Below are 21,760 nucleotides of genomic sequence, written 5' to 3'. Positions count from 1 at the left end.
ACAAAGAATAATATATATTTTTTCATTTGATGATGCGTGTTTGATGCATTAGTCGAAATGGTTGGCGAACTTTTTCATCCTATTTAATACTGTGAAAAGCTATGTTAAGCTATACAAGTATACAATGCTGTACCTATGCTAGTATTTCCCCTTGTGGTGATCTCACTCGAGATGGGAACGCGTAGGCACCACTGTAATGGTCTACCCCTTTAAAAATGCTTCGTCTTAAGCTGTAAAATAACATAAAGTAAAATTTTACGCTATTGTATACTTTCTACAAATCTTACTGTTATTATTAGTAAGGAAAAGAGCATATTTCGTTGCTCGTTCGCTCGATTGCCGGATATATCTGAGTGCAATCTAATAATGTTACTTAATTTCCGAGCAAATTTATATTTTTTAGAATTATCGCTATTCGAAGATCTTCAAAATTTCACAAATTTTTCTTTTTCTTAGATTAAATTCCTTTCTTTTGAGTTCAATCCTTATCTGTGCTTTCCTGTAAATCAAATATTACGACCAAAGACTCAAAGAATTCATATTAATATTAAATGTCTTATTAAATTCGTGTGTAAAATTCGCATATTGCGAATTTTTTACACGACGTATGCGAATTTTACAGCATATAATTTTTTACAATATTGTTTGCAACGTAGGTGCAACAAAACGGGGTTTAGGCGTGATTAAATCTTTAGCTACCAATTTTCTTGTGAGTGTAAAACACCACATTGCGCCCTTATCATATTACGGAAATCTATTATCTGAAAAATATCTGACAGGCAACATATAACTCCACATGGTCATATCGCAGCCTGTAATTAAAAGCCACATATTTGTCCAACATATTCGCCGTGTTAAAAGGTGATATTTATGTGTACAGCTAAACGCTAAAGGGTTAAATTGATAACGGGTTAAATTAAAGTCACAAACCGATCACTTACATGTTTAATAATATATCATGATCGTGTTGCAGCTACACATTCAACTATATTATCGAAAGCAGGACACATACCTATATGGGTGCAAAATATATATTAAACTTCGAATAGACTTTTTCTCAAATAATGAGTTTATCAATTGTTGAAGCATTAAATACACATTAATCATCGATTTCTGATGGTTGGAACACAACAATCACTATAGTTATTTCTATACACTGAAACAGCAAATGTATATACTTGGGCTCTGAATCACTTGCATGAACAAGCATTATTTCCACACTTATTTTTCTAACACTCACCTAGAGAAATGAGTGGCACTTTGTCCAAGATGTGATGCACTTTTTGCGCATTTGTGGGTCATCCTGACATAGTTTGCCACGGCAAACTGGCGTATCAGCCTTAATATAAGCAAAATTGTGTCACTATTTGGGCACTGTGACTCATTCATTTGTCTAGGTGCTTGTTTGTCTTGTACACTACAGTAGTAGAATCTCTGTAAAGTGAAAATCGGTTCCATAAAGGTATGTAAAAATTTAGCTCGGGAATATTATATAGCGCCTTATAAGGAACAGCAGCCTCGCCGAATTTAACAAAAAAAGATTGAGTTTAATTATTAATTTATTAAATAATCAAATAAAATTAAATTAAATGATAAAAAGTATTAGTTAATTAATAATTAAATAGCACAGTTTGCTTTTGAATCGTTCACAGTATGTGCGCGCGTCGTATGGAGTGACACTAAACTGCATTTACGTGCAAAGCTCATCTATGTACGTATATAGCGATTCTATAGCATCAACCGTGCATTTAAATTTACCGTTTCTATTTATAGTAGCATCACTCATAAGAATTCCCCCAAAATATATAAACTTAATTTACTCTATGAAGTACTTGTACGAAGAAAAGCAGACAAAAATATTAAGAGTATTTCTAATAAATGGAAGAATGACTTTGGTGTCAGAAATTGCTCACTTAAAAAGGCCAAGTAATATCCCGACACGATTAGTATCCTGGATACACGCCCGAACAGCGCTTGTGTCCGGCATGTTTTTATCCACTGTGCTAGGCTTCACACAAAAACATATGAACTTGGCCAAATATTGATAGGATTACATAATTTCGAAGTTTATTAATTCTTCTACGCCAAATATTTATAAGATTACATATTTTTCGAAGTTTATCAATTCTTCTATGCCAAATATTTATAAGATTACATATTTTCGACGTTTATTAATTCTTCTACGCCAAATATTTATGAGATTACATATTTTTGAAGTTTATTCATTCTTCTATGCCAAATATTTATAAGATTACATATTTTTCGAAGTTTATCAATTCTTCTACGAATAACTTGGGGGAGAACAGAGGCTATTCGAGCTCATATCTAATACAACAAACGTATCAGGGTTTTGCCTAAAACTTAAATTGTAACCTGACGTTATTTCAAAATTATAGAGAAGGCAGTTATAATAAGGGTATTATACTTTTGTTTTTAGGGCACTATGTCATTTATGAAAAAAATGCGCTTTTATGCTCGCCATGTCCGTCTGTCTGTCTGTCCGTCTATTTATGAGATTACATATTTTCGAAGTTTATTAATTCTTCTATGCCAAATATTTATAAGATTACATAATTTCGAAGTTTATTAATTCTTCTATGCCAAATATTTATAAGATTACATATTTTTCGAAGTTTATTAATTCTTCTACGCCAAATATTTATGAGATTATATATTTTCGAAGTTTTTTAATTCTTCTACGCCAAATATTTAAAAGATTACATATTTTTCGAAGTTTATCAATTCTTCTGCGAATAACTAGGGAGAAAACAGAGGCTATTCGAGCTCATATCTAATAAAACAAACCTATCAGGATTTTGCTTGAATTGTAACCTGACGTTATTTCAAAATTATGGAGAAGGCAGTTATAATAATGGGATTATACTTTTGTTTTTAGCGCATTTTGTCATTTATGAAAAAAATGCGCTATTATGCTCGCCATGTCCGTCTGTCTGTCTGTCCGTCCGTCCGTGACTTCACGTTTTCGTCGACGAGAAAATGCGCTCTCTGTCACACACTGCAGTGAGTACTGAGTTATACATTTTTATTTAGTGTTATTTTTATAAAAGTTGAATTTCGAAACCGGAGATAGATGGAAATTACATTTTAGCTGTAGAATTAAACGAATTTAATTCAACGAGTTGAATTTAACTGCACTTTGATTAAAAATTTTGCGCAACAAGATTATATATCCCGAAATTGGGATCTTTGAAATTTAGTTTCTTCTGACTATTCTCCTCATGAAATAATTTAATCAAAGAGAAAAAGTGTGAATTCGTGCAAATATCAAAATATACGCTAATACTCTCCTCTCCTATCCTACCGTCTGACTCATTTACGTGTACATGGCGATAATTCACGTGTACATGGCGTTAATTTTCGTGTACATGACGTTTAATTCACGTGTACATGGCATTAATTCACGTGTACATGGCATTAATTCACGTGTACATGGCGTTAATTTAAGTGGACATGGCATTAATTTACGTGTACGTGGCGTTAATTTTCGTGTACATGGCGTTAATTCACGTGTACATGGCGTTAATTTACGTGTACATGGCGTTAATTTACGTGGACATGGCATTAATATACGTGTAAATGTCGTTAATTTACGTGTACATGGCGTTAATTTAAGTGTACATGGCGTTAATATACGTGCACATGGCGTTAATTTGCGTGTACATGGCATTAATTTTCGTGTACATGGCATTAATTCACGTGTACATGGCGTTACTGACCTGCACTGCAGCAATTGCGTTATTAGCAACGATTTTATAATTCGTTTAGCCTTTAATGTGATGTTAAGAACACATTTAGATGACGAGCAAGTGATGATCACTCATTCATCGATGATACAGGCATTAGAAAACTATCATTTTCCGTGCAGAAATAGCCATGCTGTCTCATAACGCAAACGAGATGTATGATTATTAGGCAACTATACAACTATAGGCCAACTTATTTTGGTGAAAATCAGACACTTAATAAATTTTTTGTGAAAAGACTAGAGCTTCACCTCCAAATTCTGTACGAACATCATCCTCTCGTACTCGTACATAATATAAATCGTTTCTGGAGGATGACCTATCATAATCGACATTCCCTTACGAAGAAGCAAACACTCCGTATTTTTAAGCAAAAAATACATTTTCTTGTTTACACCAAATTGTTTAGTATTGACATTGAAAAGTTCACATTAATAAAACAAATTAACATTAATATGTCGAAAAATTATTGAAATTTCAAATCTTTATGACTTTATCTTATGTGACGTTTATGGTTCATTTCGTGCACTGAACAATGAATGAACCTCTGATCGAGTGACGTTAGTATTTTATATGGAGAACATCACGTTAAGTTACACTAGAAATATCTTAGTGTAACTGACTGACTTGAGTGCACATGTTAAAGAGTGGCTAATTAATTATTCATTCATCAAACAAGTATAGCTCAATGCGTTGGTATTATTCACTTTTAACAACTAGTTAAAATAATAAATAAAAATTACATTGGCATTTTAGTAAAAGTGGCAGAGTGACGAATTGAAGTGAGGTATATATTTTTGAATTACATTAATCGTAATCATTAATTGAATTAATCGTAGTATCCCAGCAGCCATTGACGTATTCATTGAAAGATAAAAAAATTTTCAACTTCGTTTATTATTTTTTTGCACGGATACATATTTATTTTCCAATGTTATTTGTATCTTGAGCGCATCAAAGTAACTTCCCCTTGGTAGACAAAAGGTCAAAGATGCTGTAAACTTATCATGAACTCAACCATCGATTAAATTACTAGAAAGAAATGATACGTATCATTCAACTTATAGTATAATTATATGTCAACATCATTTTATATAATTTTTGTATTAGACCTACAATAAATACCACTTATACTGAATAACCTCAAGGCAAACCCGAAATAACATCGCCTTGCCTACACGGGAACTCGTTCTATAGATACGGTGAACATCAGTTATATTGTACATATATTTCTTGAACACACAATATATATTTTTCTTGTAGAGGACCATTTTCACACATATATTTCTTATGGCTATTATAATATTTATATATATTTCTTTACAAATAGTTTTGGAAATCAATGTTTTTCGTTTCACCTCCATACTTGTTTCGTTTTCCTATTATTTCATTGACTGAGCAGACAAATTTCGCAAATTTTTTAGTCCTACTGACTCAAGCTTGTACTTGTCGTTAATTTAATTTGTCATGCTCGCCTTTCAACTTAATGTTTGTGTTCAACTTAATGTAATGTTCAACTTAATGTTCACATTAATGTTTATCATAAAATACTATTATACCTTGTTGGAAAAAGCATTTTTCAACAAGCAGTTGAAAAAAGCAGAAAGCATGCAGTGGAAAAACAAAAATTCTCATTAAACGATGAAATATTTTGAGATTTGCCCGCACGAGCCAATATTCCTATTTTATTTTTATTCTCCCGTACGTATCGGCCGTCTGTTAACCTAATTTTTTTATTATTTATGTAGTAATTTGCATGTCTTTTCAATGGTATTGTCCAGATCACCAGACCTCTTCATGTTCGAACAAGATGACGTGACACGGAACATGTTCGAACATGGTGACGTGACGCGGAACATGTTCGAACATGGTGACGTGACACGGAACATGTTATAACACGATCGAATACATGCTCGTCGCTACACATTAACATGATTGAAACATGATCCTGTCACTCGGTTTCATATTAACTTCATCAGTCCAGAGGCCGAAGCATTGACAATCATTCTCTACATCCTATTTATAACAAAAAAACTGCAAGCTAAAATTTTGCACGTTTCAGATTTTTTGGAACTCAGCAAATATTGCAAATTGTGAGTAAGCTTTTCAATGTTTCGCCTAGGCGTTTGGTACGTAACCTTGTATAGATAAATTATTCCAGCAGTTGGATCAGTATATATTTAATAATAGAACATTTATATATTCTTATACTCGTATGCTGTTATTATATTCTAGCTATAAAATTTTCTTTCAATAAAAATATTCCAGATGATAGAATCGAACAAGTTCCTCCAATCTCTCAGAAAGTCTCGATAATTCCTGTCAAATATTTATTTGAAACTATGACTGGAATTTCGAAGCAAATGAGAAATTGTCTCTGAATCGTTTTATATGCGTAAGGATATAAATACAGAAGATATGTAGCGTAACACTGGTATTGCAAAGAATACTCTACGATTAATACAAATTATTTATGTTTTAAATAATACAACTATTATGGGATGGAAAATTGGAAAACAACAAACTGGAATGTTTTGAATATATAAACCAAATAAATCATTTTAGCGAATAAATAGAATTTGAATGAATTAGACAATACCCGATATTACGAAAAAACCTAATTTCTCTGAGGTGGCCCTGAACATGTCCTAACATGATGACGGACATGAAACATGTTCCAACATGATTACGAACACGTCATTAGGAACATGTCCTAACATGATGACGCGATAGAAAATTTGGATTCTAAACGAATTTCCCTTCCACCCAAATGAAAATCGAAAATCCAATTACGTTTCAAACATCTAATTGTTATCTTTGCAATCGTCGGTGGTCAAATAGTAAGACAATGACTCAGCATTCCCGACGTCCGCGTTCGTGACCTGGGACTGAATTTATGAGGTTGCAAAGTCTGATGTTTCACCGCCCAGCGGATCGGCCTACATGACTCTTATTTAGCACTACGCTCTTTGTAATACTATACATTACTACTTACATTAATATAGTAAGATTTTGACTATTCTCTTAGTACTAGTGTATTGATAGTGTCGCCCAGTGTATTGATAGGAGGTCGTTACATGAAGCTTGTATCTGCTTTAAATGACGTTTTTGATGTATAGCAACCTCCGACATTGGTATAGGGGACATATTATTAAATATTACTGTATTTTTAGACTGGGTATGTAGACAATAGAAATGTGCAATTTTTATTAGCAACTGAGTTGTAGACTTCTTTTAGCGCTCTCCTAATCACTCCAATTACCTGTTTGTGGTCTTTTTCATCATTAAGCAAATCAGACTAACTATTGTACAAAGCTTCACCATGACTTCTTTTTAGCGGAGTAACATAATAGCTTTCTATTGCTGACTATATAAGCGAACGTCTTTGTGTATTTGTGTACGTAGAAACACAGCTTGGTTACACTACATAGAAAGTAGCTTAATCGAACACATGCTTTCTTTGAGTTCCTAAAGTAGTGTCATAAGAATTTTTCAACCACGCAAAAAGAAGCTCAAATCTAGGGCAGCAATTCACTAACGTTGTTTCGGGACAATCTTACCAGCGAATGCACTCACACCATGCAGCCGTGTTCTCGATCTTTCTTTTTTTTTGGGGCTATTGGTTACTGGACATTGGATCGGTACTGTTAAATTTAAGTTCAATTGGTCATTTTGTGAAAATTGAGTGTAGCTTCTGAGCAACACGGAGGTCCAATTTATTTTAAACCTGGAAAACTAAACTAAACATGTGCAACTAATCTTAAATTCTCATGTAACATTCTTTACCAACATGAGAAAATATTTCAAATACCGGTAAATACGCCTTCGGATCTTCTTATTATTGACCGTGATTTGGAGCTAAAAATCTTGTTGAATGTAAACATTTCCGATTGTTGTATTATCGATTAACGCAGCGTAAAAGATGGAAAACATTATTCCATTTTTCGCTCTTTCGGTGTCTCTGAAACCCAATCTTAGGTACCTGCTGCTTTGGATTTAACCATTAACAAAAGTGTTAGATATGAAATACTTATAGTTTATGACAGCTTGAACCTGAATTGACTTTCAACTAAATTTGGAGCAATAAGTTGCTTATTTTCAATGCATACGGCCTTTTCAGCAAGGTTTTAAATTATGTTGTGTTTGAAAATTCTGGTGCGGTTATTAATATTTCATTAAAGTTTTATAAGCGATAGAAAAAATTCTGAAAATTAACTTATTTACTAATTTTTTGCCTTCCCTGTATTTTCATAACTAAAGGTGTAGAGAAAAAGAAATAATTCAAACCCTATCAAAATTTGGCGAGCCTGGCGAGCCTGAATTAGGAACCGCCTAGGACTCGGACCGAACGTAAATCAGCTTCTCTATGTCCGCTTTTTAGTCTACATTCCGGCCCCCGAATCAGACAGCTACCAGAGCCTGGTGAAGGGACTGAGGGGTTTCTGCCAACTCTTGCCCTACTCTCAGGAGACTATAAAGTCGGCCAGGAGGTTCTGACTAGTCGCTGATTGCGATCAGTTGGCCAACTGACCCAGAATAACTTTGCGCCGAGTGTAGTGACTATTCGGCCGAAGCCTATGCGGTCCCCTAATTTTGTTAGGGAAGTTTTGCTTACTCATTTTGATCAAAATAAATTATTTTAAACTAGATATGTAACATAAGTTCATTTTGGTTAAAAAGCAAACATTGAGAAACCTCTTCACTATCGGCAGGCTTCTACTCGTATATATATAGGTGCCCAAAACGTTTATCTGAAACTCTCCTACCATTATTTCTTGTTGATGAAACCGATCTAATTACGTGGTACTTTTGCCTGGCTAATTTCAGATCAAGATCTTTCATTCACATTTTACCGCTGCTCAACTTTATCGCTATTTCGTGCATTCATTGTCATTGAGACATAATTACTTCATAGATTTCATTAGATGAAACACACCCGTCCTTTCTAATACTGACTGAAAACGGCGTAGCTGAGATCAAGATCAATACTCCACATCAACCTTCTATTCATAGGGACTTTCTGCCACAGCCACCAACTATCATCACATAACGAACACTTATTCTTATTCATCGGCTTTTTCTCCCCGTCTCCTTCCATTTGCCAAAACAACGCACTAAAAGCTATGATCACATTCTCGTGTTATTTCCTTGGGCTTTATTCTTACGCAATGTTTCCCACTAAGCAATATGAATAAGTGTCTAATAAAGTAAAAGTATCATTCTGTATCAAGTCAACTGCCTCTTCGGAGTGTACTATTCTGACGATGATAACAAAAAAATGAATCTATCTCTCTTCCGAGTATCATGCGATTTTAGTTGCCCAAATTATTAGACAACTGAAAGGAACATCAAAAATTGTCGCTTTCCGCTTCAATAAATCATACATCAAATATCTCCCAACAACGCAATGTAATTAAATTTTCAAGTTTTTTCTATGGAGCTGTTGAGGTTTCACTGCCTATATTTTTTCATTAACCGATGTTGTTCTATCCCTCCCTATTTCACGTCATTTGCAAACGGCCAAGGCCACTTGCATTTAATCAAAGTTCCCCAACGTAAGTCCATGGTGACACCGATTTATTTCCTTTGAACGTATAATTATCATTAATATATTCACATTCTCTTCTTGTTCTCGTGTGCTTTTTTAACGATGGCCAGCTTAGAATGTGGATCAGGAGCAGGTAGGTGCGTGTATGGGGCATCTCGAGTGCCATGCAGCATCAATGTCCACTCCTTCACCACGGCCTCCTCCTGACGACCTCCAGAGTTGAGGTGAACCTGTAGCGGAAATCCAGAGTCTTGGCGATGTTGCAGCATCAATGTCCACTCCTTCACCACGGCCTCCTCCTGACGACCTCCCGAGTTCAGGTGAACCTGTAGCGGAAATCCAGAGTCTTGGCGATGTTTCCGATATGATAATTATTGTAATAATTAGATGTTATTCAGATAATGAACTCCTCGAGGAAAAAATAGTACGCAAAATACTGAAGTACATAGCTGTGTCGGGGAAACTATCGTAAGCCCGACCGTAACATACGGGACCGTCCCGTAACTTGTAGTTAGTAAGTAATGTTAGTCCATTCTTCCCATTTATGTCAGTCAATCTCCAGCAAGCGTCCATATCACATGTCAAACTAATTCAATTTGTGTGTAGTCATTCATATTCCTGTTAATACTTCATTGTCCGTCATGTGTAAATAAACCATTCTAAACCATCGCCGACTTATACTGTAGAACCCGGGTTTATTCCATTGTATAGCAAGCCCTTTATATCATCCGCCACAAGCTGAGTATGAAATGTGATTGTTATTATCGATTATCGAGAAGATTAAACAGTGTCCAGTGCAGTTCACAAAGGGTATACTTATGCTCGTAATACGAATAAATTACATTATTTTACTCACTTCTTTGATTAAAATCTTAGCCTAGAACAAGTTTTTTTTTCGGTCGATTCCTGATATTTTATACGGAATATTTCTTTCAATACAGCAACAAAAGAAAAATTCTAAAACTTTTCATTCATCATTAGGAAAATAATATCAGTTAAAGTAACGAAATGAAATTAAGTCTCATTTTGAATTTTAATTATTTTTTTGTTGTATTATCAATATTATTCACCTCAAGCTTCCAGGTGCCCTTGGGGTTCTCGGCCCAGGTGTGAGTAGTCATGAAAGGCCATTTCGTGAAGCCGTCTGTGCTGTCGTCGTCATTGGGACGCTTGCTTAAAATCATCGACCTGTGCACCAAAATAAAGCAGGATTATAATGTAAACGGTAGGATATTTTGTATGGAGTAGCGTTGCATCTATTCAGGTTATCGTGTAATATAATTAGGATTAAAATTTTTAAATGGTTTAAGAACTGGGCATGAATAAAATTTCCAAAAAATTTAAAGTACACAGAAATTTTTTTATTCCACTACATGGCCATGACGACCTAAGTTGTACTTTTAGTAAATTATTTGAACTTGCACTTTACAATTAATGTATTTTTAGAAAAAAGTGTTGCCAATAGCAAATTAAAAATGAGAGAATATTTATAACCAAAGTTAAAAACATTTTTGGTGCTTGCATCTTCTTTTTCATATGCGCTTATTCATCGGTCAAGAAATATGACACCATGTCCCGAAAAAGCAAATCTATCAACCAACGCTGAAAATATAGGATTGAAATGTTGAAGTTGTATGTTGAAGATGTTGAAGTTGTATGTAGGCAAATCATAATCGATTTATTTCAGAACATCTCAAGTGCCATGGCTAACCTATTTGTTTTCATAGTTATGTCGGCGCTGAAGAATAGGCTATAAGTGGACCGGTTCTGTTTATATTGCATAAAGGCACGCGTTCATCACGCAAAGTAATATCTCATCAATCATCTGACGTATAAAAAAACATTGATGAACGTTGTTTCAACGATATCCACATCTACTCGTAGGCAACTATGTTTCAACTTCATTGCCTGAGGAGTAAGCACTTCATAAGACTAAATATTCAAGGCAAGGCTTCGTCGTTTCCCTTTAAACTTCACCGCAACCAGATTCAACACGAAACATAAAGTGTTTGTACATGGTAACATTAGTGGCGTTGAGAAAAATATTCAAATACAAAAAGCCTTGACATGTTATCCTGCATACATGAAACGTATTGTGGTGTTAGCACTCGCAACATTGCGTCATGGTGTTGACACGTTATCCTGCATACATGACACGCATTGTGGTGTTAGCACTCGAAACATTGTGTCTTAGTGCTGACATGTTATCCTGCATACATGACACGTATTGTGGTGTTAGCACTCGAAACATTGTGTCTTAGTGTTGACATGTTATCCTGCATACATGACACGTATTGTGGTGTTAGCACTCGCATCATTATGTATTAGTGATGACACATTAGTAGCATGCCTACTCGATCACGTATGCTCAGTGTACTATACTCACGTATGCTCAGTGTACTACTCACGTATGCTCAGTGTACTACTCACGTGTGCTCAGTGTACACGCCTCCATGGCAGTGGTAGCGAGGCGGGACGGTCTCCCAATTTTTGGCCAGAGCCACCATGGCGCCGGCGTCCAGGACTCCAAAGCCGAACAGGTGATTGTACTCCAAGCCCACGCCGTTCATCTGCCACGAGAAGCGCCGTTTCACGTCGAAAAGCGAGTTGCGCTTCGACGTCAGCACCGTCAGATGTTGCATGTCGCGCCATGTCAGCCGAGGACTGCGCAACAATGTTTGTGAAACTCATTACAATCAAGGATATACTTCGATTTTTATATACAATCAATCATTATATATTATTTACGATCAACGATATATTTCGATTTCTATACACAATCAATCAATATGTATAATTTACGATCAACGTTATTCTTCGATTTTTATATACAATCAAATATTATGTATCATTTACAATCAACGATATACTTCGATTTTTATACACAATCAATCAATATGTATCATTTACGATCAACGTTATGCTTCGATTTTTATATACAATCAAACATTATATATCGTTTACAATCAACGATATATGTACTTCGATTTTTATATACAATCAATCATCGTACATCATTTACACACAACGATATACTTCGATTTGTATACACAATCAATCATCATATATCAATTACGATCAACGATATACTTCGATTTTTATATACAATCAATCATCGTACATCATTTACACACAACGATATACTTCGATTTTTATACACAATCAATCATCATATATCAATTACGATCAACGATATACTTCGATTTTTAGACACAATCAATCATTATATATCATTTACGATCAAAGATATAGGGCAACATGGGGCAGCGCGCCCCCCACTTTTTTTAAACTAAATTTTTGATGAAGTTTTAATTGATACGAGGTGGTTCTTTGTTTTTTTTTAAAGGTGCAACTAATGAGGAATGTATGATGTGAATTAGGCGGGTATAGAGTTGTTCAATTTTTAATGAAACACTATTTAGTAAAAAGTGTCAAAATGGGCCCATTGCCCCACCCCTGGGGCAATGGGCCCATGGGCTTGGGGCAAGGCGCCCACCCTTGGTCCCTTTACCTCAATTAATTAATTTAACACTGACTTGGCCTCGATAGCGAGAGCGAAAACTCCGGCCGCTTCCGGAGCCGCGGCCGAGGTGCCGGAGTGGGTGAGAGTACACTGGTTGTAGAGGTCCGTGGTCGCCTGCCATCAGAACGACAAGCTTTTACGACAGTCAAAATTATTTAGTACAAGCAGATTAGTGCGGCCTTACTATATCCCTCTCTAACGAATATAACTAAATGTATTTTTGATGGATAATGATCCTTTTAACTAATATTTTCCACGGAATATTTGATTTTCTTTATAAAATATGGAAACAATTATAATCGTCTTCCGATTTAAATTTATTAATACAAATTTAATAATATACGTTTAAAAATTACTTTTTAAAGACAACACTTCCAAAGAATCCAGTGTCTCCAATCTTACAGATGTACGATGAATTTCTCATTTAATTTTCGAATATTAAAAAAATTAATTTTTCAATTTTTTTTAATATATAATTTTTTTTATTTATAATTTTTTTTCAAAATTATTTTTTCTATTAATTGATTCATGCATTGCCTCTGACTTCACACAAGTGTGCAAAATTTCATATCAATTAGACAGGTAAAAGTGTGTCAAATATCAGTTATAAGATTTGTAGCTGACAAAATTGTTTTTTCAATTTTTTAATATAGAAAATTTTTTTTAAATCATTTATTTTGACATTTGATTCATGCATTGTCTCCAACATTACACAAGTGTGCAAAATTTCAGATCGATAGGATAAGTAGAAGTGTGTTAAATTTCGATTACAAGATTTGTAGCAGACAAACAAACCAACAAACAACTAGAAGTGAAGTTAAAGAGAAGTGTTGTAAAAATCAAAGGTAATTATTTTATATAGTCCTTTCATCCCTGTTTTGTAATGTATTTGGACACTAGGAATAACTCTCAGGCTACAGATACAAGCAAAAATGCAAACACACCATAACCCAAACTTAAAAAAATATAATTTAGGAAAGGTACAATGTTCATACCATAAGTGGTACTAGCATTTGAATCATTACTTAAAAAACGTTGAAAAATACAGTATCGTCAATTATTCATTTCAAGTAAATTATAATTATTCATAAAACACATTGAAATAAGAAATTATTGACTGAATCTGAGTCCTACGAAGTTATGAAGCAATTTGCTTCCTATAAAACAGATAAATAATTAAAACGATATTCTGAGGTTACTGAAACCAAGTTTAAATTGAAAGCCTCCGAGTTCCTCATTTTTTTATTATTTGTCTAATTAATTAGCAGGGATATTCCCGACACGGCAGAATCGCGGTGATTTTCCTGGGCAGAATCGGGTAAGGTCGAAAAAGCTCGGGAGGTTAGGTATGACAACCAAGCTATTTTTTCTTTAATTATAGGAATTTTGGATGTCTTACATAACCTTCCGAGCTTTTTCGACCCTACCCGATTCTACCCGGGTAGAATGGTATGGGTAACTTTCACCCCATATAGTAAGTATCTTAAGGCACCAAGTTATTGTAGTTTTATTTACCACGCCGGTGCTCGGGTCCTTGGCTCCGTTGCTGAAGATGGAGGCGAGTGTGGATGAGCAGCTCTCGTCGTAGTGGGCGTTCTCAATAATTTAAAACTAGTTCTGAATCATCTCAAACTAGTTCTGAATCATCTAAAACTAGTTCCTAATCATCTAAATTATTAGTACCAAATAGCATTAGCAATTCTTATTTACCACGCCGGTGCTGGGGTCCTTGGCGCCGTTGCTGAAGGTGGAGGCGAGTGTGGATGAGCAGCTCTCGTCGTAATGGGCGTTGGAGCCGTCGTTGATGGCGCTGTTGATGCTGATGGTCCACATGCTCGCTGCGTACCCGTCACAGTTACAGTCGTCGTCAGCGCCGCCATCGCCTGATGCCCATACGTAGATGTTGCCTAGACCGTTACGGCCCTGTGGTCATCAAATATGTAAAAAATTAGAAATTTTATAGTAATATTCAGCTATTCTGTAATTGACCACATTAATGAATCAGAGAAATTCAATAAGTTATTATGACTTACAGAATAAGCGAGCGCAGTCGTTTGCGATCCAGGCCATGCAATACGGTATGCACGAATTTTATAGCAGATATTTAGCCATTGAATGACACGGAACTTTATTCATATATTGCCTGGAGTGAGTAATACACTGTTAGAAAAATTCCCGTTAACGGTATTACCGGCGTTTCAGTGGCCGGTCGGCACGTGAGAATAAACACCGTGTCGCCGTTTTTATTCTAATTCAACACTAGAAATCCGTAAAACATCTGATAAAAACGGCGAAACAGTTTATTTTCACTGGGCGACCGGCCACTAGAACGCCAGTGGGACTGTTTTTTCACCGTTTTTTCTAACAGTGTAGGCTAGGACAACGTATACCACAATCAAGCCTAGGCTATAGCAACCCTGACAATCAAATACCCACTCATTCGATAACAAATATTCTGCCAGCTAATAAATGCGATATATTATTAGAATACCATGATTTTTCTACTATTATGAATATTAATAGAATATTATTTGAATAATGTAAAGTATGATTCATATTTCGTCAGGGTTGATAAATACCAGCGCGACAAGGCTGTTGCGATTATGGCTGTAGGAAATAAGAAATTTAACAACTTAAATTATTACAAAGATAAAGAACTTTTCTTTCTTCTAGCATATATTTGCCTGTGATCACCTTACATCCACACGCGTATCTAGCAATTAGAGGAGACAAAAAGTAAAATAATTTTACCAATAAATTGACTTTCATAATATAAGGAAAAAATAATAATGGTCAAGCATTAAAAGAACTAGATTCTAGTTATATTCCCTCAAATGTGACTTATTAAATGGAACCATACTTTCCTTCGGGTGATTATCAGCACTCTATTGGTGGGACTTGCAATTTAGTGGGACGATCATAATTTTATTAATAATGAGCGACGCCACCCTTCCCATATCACTTTATCGAACTCTCATTCACTTAAATAACCTCACAACGATAATTGAAGTAGAAAATGAAAATAATTTTCTCACATGTTCTAACTCGGACATTTTACAGTTCCGAGCTTAAATTTCATAAATAGACCATGAAGCCAACCGTCATTAGTTTGTCAAATTATTCGACTACGGTAAACTCGAAATAACGACAATCGGCACCAATTTTCATTATGCTGTGTTAGGAATTGTGAAGCAGCAAATCGACCGCTAGGTTAACTTGGGCAACAAATGGTCGATTTTGCGAGTTGTTGGTACGTTTCCAAACAACAGCGCGTTGAATGTTAGCCGTAAATGGGATTCAACTTCGCTTCCAACTTCGGCATTTTGTTTTAATTCCTCCATGAGGACTGGCTGTAACGAATTTGCGACACTGAAGTCATTTCCGAGAATGATGAACACTATTAAATGAGCTCATGTGTTGAGAAAAGTAATATCCCGTGACGCAAATTCGTGCGACTTGAAAAATTAACAGCTTAATGCGAGATAATGTAAAATAATGACATGGAATTTTTAAATATATTTTTTTAATAATCCAGTAGGAAACTTTGGGGTTATAACTAAGGTACTGTTAATGAACTGTAAAGTACTTATTAAGAAAATACAGCAGCAAATCAAAAATTAATTCAAATAATATATGAATTTGCGACCGGATTCAAAGTATGTACGTACGAATTTCTAAAAGTTTGCGCTAGGCAAACAGAATAAACTTAATCTTTTTTGTATGTTCAGGCATAAAGTATTCTGTTACGCAACTTTACGTATTTGGGCCTAATTATCACGAAATTAGTCTTGAATAATTTTAATTAACATTGAATTAATATTTTTAATTAAGTATTGAATAATTAATTTGTTTTTATCTTTTTATCTCGTATTCATTCCTATAAACAATACACTAATTAATACAATGAATTTATCAATCAATTAAAAGGCGGACCTCGTTGACGCCGCGCACGATGGCCTTCATGGTAGCGTTGCGCGGCCCGTCCACCGTCTTGCCGTCGTCCGTCGGGCCCCACGAGGCGCTGTAAATGTCGATCAGGTTGGGCTCATGGCCCATGCTGTTGGCCTCAATCAGGTCCGTCATGTAGGGCTGGTCTAGCATGCGAATACCTGCATCATACGAACAAACCTATTATACAATAATGCGTTTATCATTTAAACTTATTATTGAATGAACGTATAATCCATGCTTTTATTATCTGTTCCTTTAAATAGTTCACTCTACCATGTAGGGCTGGTTCAGCATGCAAATACCTGCGAAATAAGAGCAGACCTATTATTCATTAATTTGTTTATTATTATGAACTTAATATTGAATGAACGTATAATACATGCTTTCATATTCGGTTTCGCTAAATGGTTCACCCTCGTCAAACTTGCGGATACCTGCGGCGAACGAACAAACCTGCCAATAAATCAATTAAGAACCACCAGCTTAATTAATTATTAATAACGTTTACAATATTCTTTTACAAGTGCTTCCATTCACAAGGTATCGAGCTAAAACTTCATGATAAGGTAGCGCAAATACTATGTCGCCAAGAATAAAGTTATAATGTTCCAACTTACCCAAGCGTATGGCTGACAACGTCAACGCACAAACATGATATTAGAGCTTCTATGTTGCATAGCGCAAATTAATTAATTAAATTAATTAAGCGACAAGAAGGTGAATAAATAGCTATATCACTTAGCAACATAACCAGACTCGCCACTAGGCTGTCGTAAGTCGTAATTCACCCGCCACCAGGCTGTCGTAAGTCGTAACTCACCCGCCATCAGGCTGTCGTAAATCGTAACTCACCCGCCACTAGGCTATCGTAAGTCGTAACTCACCCGCCACTAGGCTATAGCAAGTCGTAACTCACCCGCCACCAGGCTGTCGTAAGTCGTAACTCACCCGCCACTAGGCTGTCGTAAGTCGTAACTCACCCGCCACCAGGCTTCCCATTACTTAAGTGATTAAAGTCTCTTTGCGTTTCATCTCGGTGTTGAGGCGTACAGTTTGAACTTGGATGTATAGCTTGGCATATATGAATAGGGAATTGGGGAAAGCCACTGTATGATTGATACAGAAAGTGCACTCAAAATGTATTATTTCGTTTGAAATGATAATTTTTTGTTTGTGAAAAGTAGAGTAAATATCTAAATATAAATAAAAACAGAAGGTTCATAATACGGCTTAACATAACTCATGACCAAATTCTAAGTCCTTGATTACTTTGGATTTGAAATAACATATTTCCAATATCAAATTGTATGAAATAAGCAATATTTGTCATACAGCTATCTGTATGTACCTCTGTACCTAGGAGCCTATGTCCCTGAAAAATTTAGGTAAATTTCGTTGATGGTACAGCGCAAAGTGGAAGGTATTGATGTTTTAAGATAAACCCATTAGGATAGTAAGACAACCTACTAACAATTTTTGATTCAATATTAGTTGATAAATATTCGGAACTAGATACTACTCGATAAATATTCGTAATTTCATATTACTTGATATGTCGTCGTAATTCAATGTTCCTTAAAAAATCATAATTTGATATTACACAGAAATTGGGTTTAAGTTAAAAAATGCAGTTAAAACATTGATAAGGTGGATAATTGCAAGGGTAACACATTTTGCATAATTTTTACATTAGTTGATTAAAATTTATCGTTAATATTAAATAAATTAAAAATTGCATCATTTGTAAGGAAAGTGGACAGTTTTTATTACAAAAATTATAGCTAAATGCTAATTTTTCTAATTCTAATCAATTAATTAGGTCTAATTAGGCTAATATCATTACCAAACAATGAAAAGTGAGTACAATATTTTTGAACTCTGGCATTGAAACCCCTTTAAATATGAGAAACTTTTTAGACACTATCAAATTAAATGAATTCGGTTCGCGATTCATCAACATAAGCCGCAGTAAAAAATTAAATGGAATTTGTAAAAATTTGTATAATGAACCATCAGACATAATTTTCTCAGTCTGAAGCTGCAGCTTGAATAAATAATCGAAACGTAACTAATGAGGAAGAAAACTCTACTAATCCTGGACTATTTTATTTTACAAATTATTTCGTTATTATTTTCATGAAGTATGCCGTGAGATTTGGAATTAAGCTTGTGTTAAAAGGTAAACCCTAGCTTGACCCCTAGGATGTTTTTGCTATTATAGAATATCTGGACGCAGTTTACGGAAGTCCCAACTTGTTCGCATCGTGCAAGAATAACCTAAATAAAAAAGAGACATTACATTTATTCACTGGAAATGTTTTCGATATCGACAAGCCTGTCATTTTTGAAATCATTTGTCGGCATGGAGATCTATGACTGACATCGGATAGTTGATAATGAGCACGCTTCAAAAGCCAGGCCATGATCGGTCGTGCTATAACATGAGCGGTATACTTGTGATCCCGGAAATTGCGAGCTTCTTTAGCTGTTTTCCAGAAAGTTTTTAGATAAGTTTCACTGAAGTTCATATTATCCTTTTCGTTATTTTCATTTCCAATAGAGCCGTGCGTCGAAAAATAATATATTTTCACAGAGCCAATGCATGATTCTCATTACAACTATTCATTGATATATGCCCAATTAGTTTTCAAATATTCGCAACAGAAAACCGTAACTGCATCACGATCAATAATCGAAATCAATTTCTCAGAGCCAATTAATTCTTCTCGAGGCCATCGTAAACGAGCTAGAAGAAAAAGAGCATGCTAATCCTAACAGTATCGAGGGCGGCAGCAATTGATCAACTTTTTAGTTATTAGTTCCGAGTACAGGTACCATCAATCTCGTATCGAATGTTGGTTGTAATTAACTATACGTGCAAAGGAACGAGCGGTAACTTGGTAATCTTTTGTAGCCCACATGCGGAGTAGTCTAGTAAAGTTATTTGCCCACGACACTATAGGCCGTGAGAATTTCTCTCCGTAGGGAAACTTCCCAGTTCATATGCTATAATTTTCTTTGGGATCAATTAAGTAATAGTTGACATTTTCTTCATATATTCAGGTAATAACATAACATAACATAGTGCTGTCGGCGCTAAAGAGTAGGCCTGATGTGGCCAGTCGCCGATTCTTGAACTTTTCGTGACTCACAGAAGATCTAAAATCGTGTCATTTGACCGGATATTTTTATGACTGACGATGCCACGATAGTTTGAAATAGCTCCTAGACTTCCACCGGGTTCGATATGGTGCTAGGCATTTCAAATCTGAACATATATTTATCCATAGCTTTATCTAGTCTGTTCTTGAACGCGTTCATACTCGGAACGCTAAAGATGTGTAATAGCGTAAATTTGCAACTAGAATTCATGGTGTTTGTAATTTTTGGCTTCGAAAGTTGAACAAATAGGCAAAGCCTTTGTAGTACGCCTATCCAAACTACACGCGTAACTGTCGATCATAAGAATTATTGACTCCACACTTTTATTCATGGCTGCTTATCCTTGATATTTTTTTCCTATTTTTCAATTCTTTTAATTGAGTAAATATAGTTATTCTAATCATGATTTTAAAATTTTTAATTTAGATATAATTTGTTTTATCGAAGCGAACGTTTTTTTCACCTGTTGAACCAGTCGTCGGTGTAGCGTGGATACGGGAACGGGTCGTTGCTGCTGAAGTCCCAACTTGCTCGTCCGTTCTGGAATATTTTTTGTTAGCGACGTCACATATAGGGAAATGAGTGGCATTTTATACAAAAGTGATGCAGTTTTTACCCTTGTGTGTGTCGTCCTAATTTTGTTTGGTTCTACAAAAAGACTTATGACATTTTCTCTTTTTTTTTATAATATGACGCACTCATTTCTCATAGGAGCCAATGACCATATGTTATCAATGAACATATTCTGTCCGTACAATCACGAGAAGTTTGTTTTCTAAAAGTTATCATGCGAAGATAAGTATGTCTTTCTAATATTATTTTACCATTATGAAAATTTATTAGTTACTGACTGAGTGAAATAAAAATTCCCCGAACAGCACTCACTCTGGTGAGAAAAAATAAATTAGAGGATTGGGAGATCATAATGAATTGGAAACGCATTTTCGCAAAATTACCGTTTCATTTTTTACCGCTATAACTTCGCATTATCACCTTAAGTAACAAATAGAATGAGAAACAAACATACAAAAAATCCATTTTTAGTGGTGTAAGTTGAGCTGGATTATTTTTTTTGTGGGATGGAGGTGATTTGTTGGTGATATATTATGTTATAAATTTAATTAATTTGTGCAGACCCATTTTGACAAATAAAAATTACAAATTCCCAATTTTGAGGGCATTTTACTCACATAGTTTCTTTTCAGATCCTCGTGCATGTAGTCGACACCTGTCAGCAAGTACAGAAAAACAATTAATTTCTTTTAATTTTTCTTCTAATTTAATTAAATGTATTCACTTCACTAACTTTCGAGTCATATCTTGTCGACCATTTTAATTAACTCTCAGGAACATTCGAAAGCCATTTAAATTATTCGACCGTAAAATTAATTACTTTCATTGTCACTCGTGCCAAAAGTTATTAATTAATCGTCAATTTCGCATATAAATGTCTTCAAATCAATTAAATAATCAAGCATGTTCTAGTGAGCGCATGATGTGCGGAAAGTATGAGAAATACGGGCGGTATCAAATGCCGCTTAGCATTACGGGATACTCGGATAAATGCAAATAGAAAATTACTCTTCACTGTCGTCGAAAAAAACAAAAAAAAAATACAACTCAGTACTCACTGCAGTGAGTGACAGAGAGCGCATTTTCTCGTCGACGAAAACTTGAGGTCACGGACGGACGGACAGACAGACGCACATGGCGAGCACAATAGTGCATTTATTCCATAAATGAGAAAATGCGCTAAAAAGTATGGTATTTGCAATTAAATAATGCAGGAGGACAATTTATTGACAATCGTTA

At 35.1% G+C, this 21,760-nt stretch overlaps 1 protein-coding gene across 1 annotated transcript in view; it reads right to left on the bottom strand.

The window, feature by feature from the left end:
* Positions 1-8,372: 8,372 nt before the first annotated feature.
* The window catches only part of LOC108671730 (neuroendocrine convertase 2-like), a 57,360-nt gene continuing 43,972 nt past the window's right edge, over positions 8,373-21,760 (bottom strand). Inside the window, exons 5-14 of the mRNA XM_018159302.1 lie at positions 21,139-21,176; positions 20,412-20,488; positions 19,168-19,220; positions 17,735-17,761; positions 16,769-16,944; positions 14,546-14,758; positions 12,849-12,949; positions 11,743-11,976; positions 10,383-10,512; positions 8,373-9,542 (exon numbers count right to left, since the gene is read on the bottom strand). Coding sequence (XP_018014791.1) covers positions 9,378-9,542; positions 10,383-10,512; positions 11,743-11,976; positions 12,849-12,949; positions 14,546-14,758; positions 16,769-16,944; positions 17,735-17,761; positions 19,168-19,220; positions 20,412-20,488; positions 21,139-21,176 — 1,214 coding nt within the window. The 3' untranslated portion in view covers positions 8,373-9,377. The remainder of the gene's footprint in view (positions 9,543-10,382; positions 10,513-11,742; positions 11,977-12,848; positions 12,950-14,545; positions 14,759-16,768; positions 16,945-17,734; positions 17,762-19,167; positions 19,221-20,411; positions 20,489-21,138; positions 21,177-21,760) is intronic.

The sequence above is a fragment of the Hyalella azteca genome, unplaced genomic scaffold, assembly GCF_000764305.2.
Source record: "Hyalella azteca isolate HAZT.00-mixed unplaced genomic scaffold, Hazt_2.0.2 contig9858, whole genome shotgun sequence".
Classification (NCBI taxonomy): domain Eukaryota; kingdom Metazoa; phylum Arthropoda; class Malacostraca; order Amphipoda; family Hyalellidae; genus Hyalella; species Hyalella azteca.
This window is presented reverse-complemented; position numbering and strand designations above follow the sequence as displayed.